At 46.5% G+C, this 9,546-nt stretch overlaps 1 protein-coding gene across 5 annotated transcripts in view; it reads left to right on the top strand.

Moving 5' to 3' along the window:
• Positions 1 to 282: 282 nt before the first annotated feature.
• PFKP (phosphofructokinase, platelet) overlaps positions 283 to 9,546 on the top strand; it is a 110,001-nt gene continuing 100,737 nt past the window's right edge. For 2 of the 5 annotated variants that reach the window (XM_019508181.1, XM_019508184.1), the window contains exon 1: positions 283 to 479. In XM_019508181.1, the coding sequence (XP_019363726.1) occupies positions 386 to 479 (94 nt within the window). In that variant the 5' untranslated portion in view covers positions 283 to 385. The remainder of the gene's footprint in view (positions 480 to 9,546) is intronic. The other 3 variants (XM_019508180.1, XM_019508182.1, XM_019508183.1) reach the window with 2 other exon arrangements.

Here is a 9,546-nt window from a genome sequence, read left to right on the forward strand (position 1 = left end):
GACACTGGCGGCCCGCGCTGCCCTCCCCCAGCCCCCGCACCAGGTCTTTTCCCGGGGGAGCCGCAGGTCTGGGAGTCGGCGGGCCGGGGGCACAGAGCAGGGCCCGGCGCGGCGCACCACACCGCGCCGCACCCTCCTCCGCAGGTGTCCCGTCGCCGCCTGCATCCCAGCGCAGCGTACCCTCCCTGCGGCGTCTCGGACCGCCCCCGGCCCGCGCGCTCCTCCTGGTGCGCTCCCATTGGCTGCTTGTGCCGCCTGTCAGCGGCGCGGGGTGGGGGTGGGGGTTAGGTTGCTCCGCGCGGAGCTGTCACACGGCGGCAACGGCGGCTCCTTTCTTCTCGCGCTCGTCTTCCTCGTCCCTCAGCCCCGCGCTCGCCCGCCAGCCATGGAGCCGCACCCGGCCGACAAGAAGTTGTTCGAGAACCTGTCGGGGGCGGGCAAGGCCATCGGGGTGCTGACTAGCGGCGGCGATGCGCAAGGTACTGCAGGGGCCGGGGCCGGGTGGCGCGGCCGGGGGAGCTGCGGCGCCTTCATGTCTCGGTACCACGCTGTGGTCCCGGGGATGCTGCGGGCGGGCGCCCCCCTTCCCTTGTCCCCTCCCTTCCCTCTCCTCCACGTCCCTCCAGTCCCGCCCCGTCCCGGGGCGCGGAGCCGGCGCCCGCCGCCTCCCGTGTGTACGTGACCCGTGGCCAGTCGCCGCGGATTGCGCCTCCCTGCGAAGCTCAGCCCCCTCCGGACACGTGCAGCGGGCGAGCGGCGGGAGCACGAGGCTCATGCGGAGCCACCCCGAGGGGCTCCGCCCTCGGTCCGCTTCGCCCGTTCCGCGGGGAGCGGTGGCCGCATCCGCCCGTCCGGCAGGAGGCTGCGCCCACTCCTCCCTTCCGCATGGCTGCGGCTTATGTAAGAGCGGAGCAGCAGCCTCAGCTCACGGCTCTGGCACATCTTTCCCTCCGCCCCGAAACCGCGGGCCTCGGATGCTGCGATATGGCCGGCTCCCGACGGCGCCTGTACCCTGCCGTGCTGCAGTGCGCAGCGGGCGGGGACTTCCCCCGAGCAGCGGGAGGTGGCTGTCGTCCAAGAGGCAACTTTGTTCCTCTTCTTGTAGTGGGGAAGGGAAAATAAATCCGAGTTTCTGGAAGGCCTCTTTGTACGGTGACATCAGCGGCAGGATGGATGAATGCCCGTGGCTCTCATTAGCACGATTAAGAAGGGGGCTGGATATGCTGCCTCTCACCTCCATCAAGTCCTGGGCAGGGAGGGAGCAGCCATGGCTCTTGAGTCATGACCTCTCAAGGTCGTTTGGATTGCAAGAAGGGGCAAATGGATAATTTAAGAGAGAGAGAGAATGTTGTGAACAGAGAGCAGGGGAGTTATATATAGTACCAGGCCACCTAACTGGAACTTCAGGAGCGCTGCTGCAGGGACACATGCTAGCAAACATCAGTGGGTTTTTAAGAATTTTATACTACTTTCCATCCACTGTTTCCTCTAATTCCTTGCATATTTTCAACATAAATCCTATCTCTTATGAGGAAACGGTAAAGGGCATCTTAGTGACACCTGTTGGATTTGCAAAGTGCAAGTATTTCTCAACATTTTACCATGGTAACCAGTGTTTTCACTCATACTCAGGACTGGGGCTTGGTTTATAAAAACTGCTGTCCAAAATACATCTTGTTTGGTGTTTTTAGGTTACACAAGTTAAAATCGCCTTTACTTTTTAATAACTGAAAATGAAACCTTGGTAGTCTAACGTGTGACGTAGATGTTGAGGTTTAACATACGTCTTCCTCAGATCTACAGGAAATAAACTTCTTGGGCAGGTCTACACATGCAGATGTGCCAGGGTGTGTTTACTCTAGATTACTTTACTGAGTAATTTAATCTAGAGTAAACCCACCCCCGGCAGATGTCTACATGCCAGGAAGTGGAAGCCGATTTGCTGCTCGTGGCAGCAGTGTGCTTCTGCCCCTGCTGGCCTGGTACTGGGGCTGGCAGGGAGCTGGGGACCAGGAGACAGCACAGCCCCCAACATTCATCTTACCTCCTGGAGCTGCCCTTCCCAGTACTGCCACCTGTACAAGAGGGGGCACGGGGCTCCCGGCCTGAGTTGGCCAGGCCTGTGCACGTGTGCAGCCGCAGAGATGCAGCTGGGCAGCTCCCTTCCACCCCGCCCCTGTTTCTGGGAGGCAGTGGTGGTGGATGGTGGTGCTCCACCCCTGCCTGCCCCCCCCCCCGCATCTTTCTTGACAGACAGTTGGCTAGTTAACAATAATAATTCTAGTAATTGATCGATTATTATTATTTATTTATTTTTTATTAAACAGTAAGAGAATTGGTTGTCAATGGGATGGATTGTATTATGCACAGCATCCTAGCTATGGCAGGTGCAGCTTATAGGAAAAGGAGAAGGGGGCTTGTAAGCCACCATTTTATCCTGAGTCTCTGGGTGTGACAAGATATGGCTTAGCCATTGGCATAAAATAGAACAGCTGCAAATGCTGGTTGCCAAGTGACTGATAAGGGCCTTTCTCATAATCATTGGGTGCTGGTAAAGAAGGGCATCTCATAGCCTGGGTCCACAAGAGCAGCAACTACAGCAGTTGGAAATTTCCTGCATAGGGAGAATTCTGCGCTGGTTAGGATGGGTAGGTTTGTGGCTGCTTTGAGCAGCCAACTAATGTGGCCACAGAATGGGTGAAAATTTGGACTGATCTTTAAAATTGCAGAGAAATGTAACCACAAAATAGAATTTTCCAGAAACTTCAAGAAACTGACATTGTGGAAGATAGTCTGAGTAAGACAGAAGAGCATGTGAATTGTTTATGCAGGTACACAGTAGTGACAGTCCTGTTTTTTTGACCTGGAAACTGTTGGGTGAATTCATGTACCATTGGCCTCAGGTATGCTGAGGTGTGTGGATTTTCTTTCAACAGGTATTGTCTTCTCTTCTTTTTTTTGTCAGGAAGAAGAAGCAACAAAAAAATATTATTTTGTGTATTTTTAAAAAAAAAATTGATGGAATCCTTCCACCCGATGGAATCCAATCCAATAAAAACAACATAATCACATGATCTTATTGCTTGTCTTTCGCAAGCTATGATCTTATTACAATACAAATTATTCCTTCAGAGGTGTATAGCATAATATTTTTAAATATTTGAGGATTCACATGAACAGGTAAAGTCTAAATGCCCCCAAACTATTGTAGTGAATAGAAGTTAACAGATACAGATAGTATGGAGGAGGGGAGAGGGAGGGGTTTGAGTTGTTTTTTTTAAGTTCCATACACACGCAATACAGAGATATACTAGTATAGGTAGTTTGACAATGGAAGTCTCTGATCAATTAAATATAGAGATTCTTCTGGGCTTATATTATAATTTGTAAATTACTTTCCTTATTTTTTTCAGTTAGATGTAGTATATTGTTGCATGGTTGTAAACCAAACAGTGCAAAGCACAGTTAACACAAAACAGATTCATGTTTTGGCAATTAGTTTTCATTTTTTAAATTTCTCTCATTTATGTTTTTCTCTTTGCCTCGGGGCTGAGTTCTTTCTGGGCACACTTATTGTCTTCCCTTGTTTCATCACTTTTGTATTCTTTCCTTTTATATTCATTCTGTTTCTTGTGCTTTATTCAAGTCTTTGTCTGCTTAGCTTAATGTCATTTTCTTCATTTGTCTATTCATTGTGGATTTCACTCTACTAAAAAACTGAGGACTTGGCTCAGGCGTGCAGCCCTGCTCAGGGCAGCAAATGAATTTTTTTTTTTTTATTCCACGGAAGTCAATGGAATTTAATTCCATGCTTAAAATATTAAGTGTTTTCTTGAACTGGGGCCATAATGCAGTGTTTTCTCATCTTTTTCAAATTTAATTTTCTTTTAAATTGTTTAACGTGTAAAGGACTGCCTTTAATTCTCAATGTTCTTGTTTTTCCCAGCTAATTATTGTGCTGTTACAGGACGTGGAGGGATAGCTGCAAGGTGGAGGGATAGCTGCAAGGTGGAACACAGCATGACTATTCACTTTAAAAGTATATTTAGGACTTTTGATATGTTAATAACCTCTTCAAACAAGGATATGCTAATAACCTTATCAAACAAGAATGAGCACGTAATATTGATATAGAGGATGCTAGATACTCTGTGTTGCAGGCATCACGTAATGTCTCATCTGATGTCTCAACCATGCATTACTTAATAGAACAAAAAGTACAATAAGCCTTAAAAGCTATCAATGGTCTAATTTAAAAGAAAATTATAATTCCAAAGGATTTCATATGATTGCCATGTTTATAATAGTTGTTTTTATTTGCAGTTATGAATTTAAGCCACTCTTCAAATCCCTTCTGTTTGTCACCTTACTGAGTAATTAAGCACAACCATATGACTGGCTGAGTACATCCATTCTTTTCCAGAAATAAGCATATAACTGTTTCCTGGATACTATGATACTACACATATTATATGAAGCCAGAAGTAATTAAATGTTGCATTGGACAAGTTGTTTCACAAGAGGTTTCATAATGATCTTCATAGATTTGTATAATTGAACACACTCTGGTCATAATACTGAGGGTTAGATATTTAGTAAGTGTTTAAAACCATACTTAGGTTTTACTGTCATAGATTTTTACAGAGGTATCAAACATTAACAGATCCTTCAGTGCCTCCTGCTCTTGAAGATCTGGCCACTTCTTAAAATTCAACCAAGTTACAAACTTCAACTTACTGTGAAGATACAGAAATAAGTCAATAGTTTTCTACTTCTTTCTGTTTTGGTAGTAGTGTTGCAACAGTAGCGGCCCATTCCGCAAGCTGAGAACCCCTGACCAAAGGGTGTGGACAGGCATTGCATTTTTAGCAGAAATACCACTTTCCTGCTACAAACTGCGGGTGCGCAGGCATTTGTAGAGTTGTAGCATCACATAGTTTCTTGCAGAGGAAACCTAGCAGATCTGCACTGCCTCCTCATGCACTCCCCAGACCAGGGTGACCTTTTGATCACCTTCAGGTTCAGGGAGCATTTCCCTGCTGCTCAACTTCTTCTGATCCAGGAGGAGTTGAAAGCAACTGTCCCCCTATGCTTTCCAGAGACAGGGGTGACCTCAGTTTGGGGAAAGCAGGGCGATATTCCCAAGGAAACATTGGGGACAGCTTTAGACAGAAATTACTAGTGCTGTAAATTACCCAGAATAATTTAGCACTAATTTTAAAACTAAAAGAGATTTTGTTTTTGCAGCCTTTTCTAGTGATCTATCTTTTATAGTAAATTTCAGTTGCTATTTTTATCACATATAGCCTAGGCTTTGCAAATAAAAGCTATTAAAAAGAGAAAATGTTTAGTATTATAACAGTGGCAAAGCTACACAAAAGGATCAGAGTTGAAATCTTATAAGTAGATAAGAAAACTAATATAAGGGATAATTTAACTTAAAGAATACAAGTAAACCACTTGGATAGAAAACTATACAGTAATTGAAAAGTATTGAGACAAATTAGATGTTTTATTTGCTTTAAAAGATGATCGAACTGTTGTACCCAAAGAAATATTTGTTTCCCTTCAGAGATCTTATGAAACTAAAACTTGAAATGTTTAATAAATTTGGAGGATAACAATTGTATATAGTATGAAGAAAGTACCTAAATAAGTGGGATTTAGGATTCTCTTTAGTGAGTTTCAGCTAGTTACTAAATAATGCAATTGCTCTGCCTCCTGCTAACTCAAATAAGTGAGAAAATTTTATGTATAGTGATTTTTTTATTGGTTTTATAAGCTTCCTTTCACTAAAAGAGTGCTTATTTACATTGAGCACTTCATAATAGTTGGCAATATTAAACAGATACTGCTACTGACTACTGAAGTATTAGCAAATATGCAACATATGCAAGTGGTAACTCAGATAAAAGATAAATCAGTCAAGTTTCTAAATTGTGTCCTAGATGTGACTAAACTTGAGTTGTGCTGCACTGTCAAAGGAAGTGAGAGAGGTAAAATGGAAAAACTAGGTGCAACATCACTTCAAGGATCATCCTCAGTTAACAACACCAGCAAGAAGCACCTGCTGCTAAATTCCCGTGATGCAGTTACAATGTCCTAAATATTTGAGGGTTTTAAAGATTATATTCAGATTAAAGATTATTGAACTGAATTTAAGAAGGGACAGAGATACCAAGGATCTGAAGATCAATGTTGAATGTATAAATTAGTTCAGGGTGGGAAGCAGAGACTAATATTTTGCATGAGATGAGGCTTGAAGGCTAGGCCTAATACAATTTATTATTGAGTTTACTCTGGATATAACAGTGTGGAAAATTCAAAGTTGGCATAATCTGACTGTGGTTTTAGCCACATTTTAGAAAAAAATAGGTGTAGCAGCTGTAACCAGGGAAGTGAGAATCTGTGACCAATCCAATATGAAATATTGATGAAGGGCAGGTAAACATCTTTAGTAGATGATGCAGTTTCTGCTTATGTCCCTTCCATTAAGTGTTTTTCTCTGCCAACAAGAATCTTAGGTTATAGCTAGTCTGAGTCTCAGACTGTTCATTCCAGTCAGACAATTATAGTAACGAGTCTGTTAGTTGGTGAGGTAAACACAGACCTGTATATCAGTTTATATTTACAATATCTCACATATTTGGAAGTCTCCCCTCACATATTGAAAAAGACAATAACAAGGTAGAACCCCAAAGGGAAAGAACAGTTGAGGGTTTTCAGAGTGGATGGTTACATCTCAGCATTACATCTTTGGGGAAAGAGTAAATTTAATGGATGGCCATTTCTGATCACTTCTCTAAGTTCCTGCGGACAAGTCAATGGTATCAAAAGCTGCATATAGTTTTTAAAGCCTAGATTTTTGAAAGCTAGAGGCATATAATTAACCATCGATATCTCCATAGTATTTAACCAGTAACTATAATAGTAATTAGAGGAAGTATTCTATGTAAAAGGATTGCCACACAGCCTAGGGACAGAAGTTGCACATAAACTGGTTTATGTGATCAGAAACTGACTTAAACCTGTAACAGAATATAAGTTCAGTGCACATAAACCATTTTCAAAATGGCTGAAACTGGTTTAAGAACAACCTGGTTGAATGTTGTTTAAGACTTAACTGATTTGGGTCAAGCTGGTTTGTAGAACTTCTGTGCCAGACCCCTTCCTGGTTTAAGTTAAATCGGAGTCCTCCAGCATGCTTTTGCAGCCCTAGGCTGTGCTGTCTGCTTCAGAGAGCAGGGTTGGCCATGTCCTTCTGCCAGATACCAGCTGGCATGGCCCTGCAATCTGCCCACTTTGCCCAGGGCTGAGGCTGGGGTTGGGGAGCTAAACTGGGCTGTCCTGCAGGTGTTGTTGAGTGCAGGCATGGAGGGGCTGAGCCATGGGGGCCGCAGGGACAGGGCTCATCCCAGCCAGCCTATGTACCCGGATTGCTTCTGGCTCCCCGCGCCTGTCTGGGAAGAGCCCTGCTTTCATGGCCTGGGCTAGCCCCTCTGCATCCATCTCACCAGCATCTGCAGCCAGACCTGCTCAGCCTTGGGTGTGGCGGACAGATAGCGGGGCCAGCCTGGGTGTGGGGAAGCTGGGAGCTATCTGGGCACACAGCTCTAGAGGCCCCAGCCCAAGCCCCACCTCCAGCTGGGAAGGACTCTGCCCCTGTGGCCTGGTCCAGCCCAGTTTGTTCCCAGCTTTCCATGCCAAGGCTGGGTTGGGCTGTTTGAGCTGTTCTGGTGGGTAGGACTGCCACCACCCCCACTCCCCACTGCTCCTCCTTCACTGCTATGGTGCTGTGCAGCACTGTCTCAGCAGCTCACTGACAGTCCCGCCCACCCCAGCCCAGCCCGACCTCAGCGTGGGAAGCTGGGAGCAAACTGGGCTGGGCCACAGGGGAAGGTCTCTTCCTGGCCAGAGGTGGGGCTGGGACTGGTGTTGCAGGAGCTGTGCCCCCAGATTGCTTCTGGCTCTCTGCACCCAGGCTGGGCTGGGCTGTCAGGGAGCCACTGCAGTGGTCAGGGCTCGCTTTCTCTTCCTCCTCCCTTGCTGTGGAGCAGGCGGGTGGGGGGTCTGGGCATGACCCTGTTCTCCCTGCTCGGTGCTGGCTGGGGTCTGGCCAAGCTCCCTACCCCCCCCATCCAAAAAGACTGGCAAAAACTGCTTTCCCTCTCCTCCTCCAGGCACACCTGGTCTGGGGTCCCTGCAGGCTAGGGTGGGGTTTGAACCCCTCGCCAGTCACGCTCAGGGGCCTGGCTATGTCCCCCCTGCTTCACTTCAGCTCATCTTCCCGAGGGAAGGGAAGGGAGGGCTCATTCTGGTGCCCCCCCCCCCCCGTGTTCTGTCCTGAGCCACTGCAGGCATGTGCCTGCATTTACAGAATCAAAAATTTATTCACTTGCAGATCAGTTCAGTCTATGCAGGGTAGACTCACCTGCAAAGATTGAATCAATTCAGGTTTGGGCTTTTTTTGAATGTCTTCACTTAGCAGCAACCACCATCTACATCTCTTCCCACTCCTAAGTTTGCAGAGATTGGAAATGCTATGTAGAACACACAGGCTAGGGACAGAAATTACACAGAAACTGGTTTAAGTGATCAGAAACTGCTTCAGTTCTGTAACACAACAGATTCATAGATAATAGGGTTGGCAGGGGTCTCAACAGATCATTGAGTCTGACCCCCTGCCTAGGCAGGAAAGAGCGCTAGGGTCAGATGACCCCAGCCAGATACCTATCCAGCCTTATCTTAAGGACCCCCCAGGGTAGGGGAGAGCACCACCTCCCTTGGAAGCCCATTCCAAATTTTGGCCACCGTTACCATGAAAATTTTTTTCCTGATATCTAGCCTAAATCTGCTCTCTGTCAGTTTGTAACCATTGTTCCTTGTTACCCCAAGAGGCGTCTTGGTGAACAGAGCATCTCCAATCCCTTGCTGTGTCCCTCTAATAAATTTGTAGGCGGCCACAAGATCACCTTTCAGCTTTCTCTTGCGGAGGCTGAAGAGGTTCAGGTCCCTCAGTCTCTCCTCACAGGACCTGTCCTGTAAGTCCCTAACCATATGAGTGGCTCTCCTCTGGACCCTCTCGAGTCTATCAATATTCTTCTTGAAGTACGGCATCCAAAACTGGACGCACTACTTCAACTACATTCTGACCAATGCCACATAGAGGGGAAGTGTCACCTCCTTGGATCTATTTGTCATCCATCTGCAGATGCATGATAAAGTGGGGTTAGCTTTGCTGATGATTTCATCACACTGATGACACATGTTCATCTTGGAGTCCACTATGACTCTGAGATCCTTTTCTGCTTCTGTGCTGCTGAGAGGGTCACTTTCTAGCCAGTAAGTGTGCTGGATATTTTTGCACATGAGGTGAAGCACTCTGCACTTGTCCTTGTTGTACTGCATCCTGTTGTGCACTGCCCACTTTTCTAACCTGTCGAGGTCTGCCTGAAATCGTTCTCTACACTCTGGAGTGTCCACTTCTCCCCACAAGTTAGTATCATCCACAGACTTGGACAGAGTACACTTCACACCCACATCCAA

Source organism: Gavialis gangeticus, unplaced genomic scaffold, assembly GCF_001723915.1.
Source record: "Gavialis gangeticus isolate Ggan-Ray unplaced genomic scaffold, GavGan_comp1, whole genome shotgun sequence".
Classification (NCBI taxonomy): domain Eukaryota; kingdom Metazoa; phylum Chordata; order Crocodylia; family Gavialidae; genus Gavialis; species Gavialis gangeticus.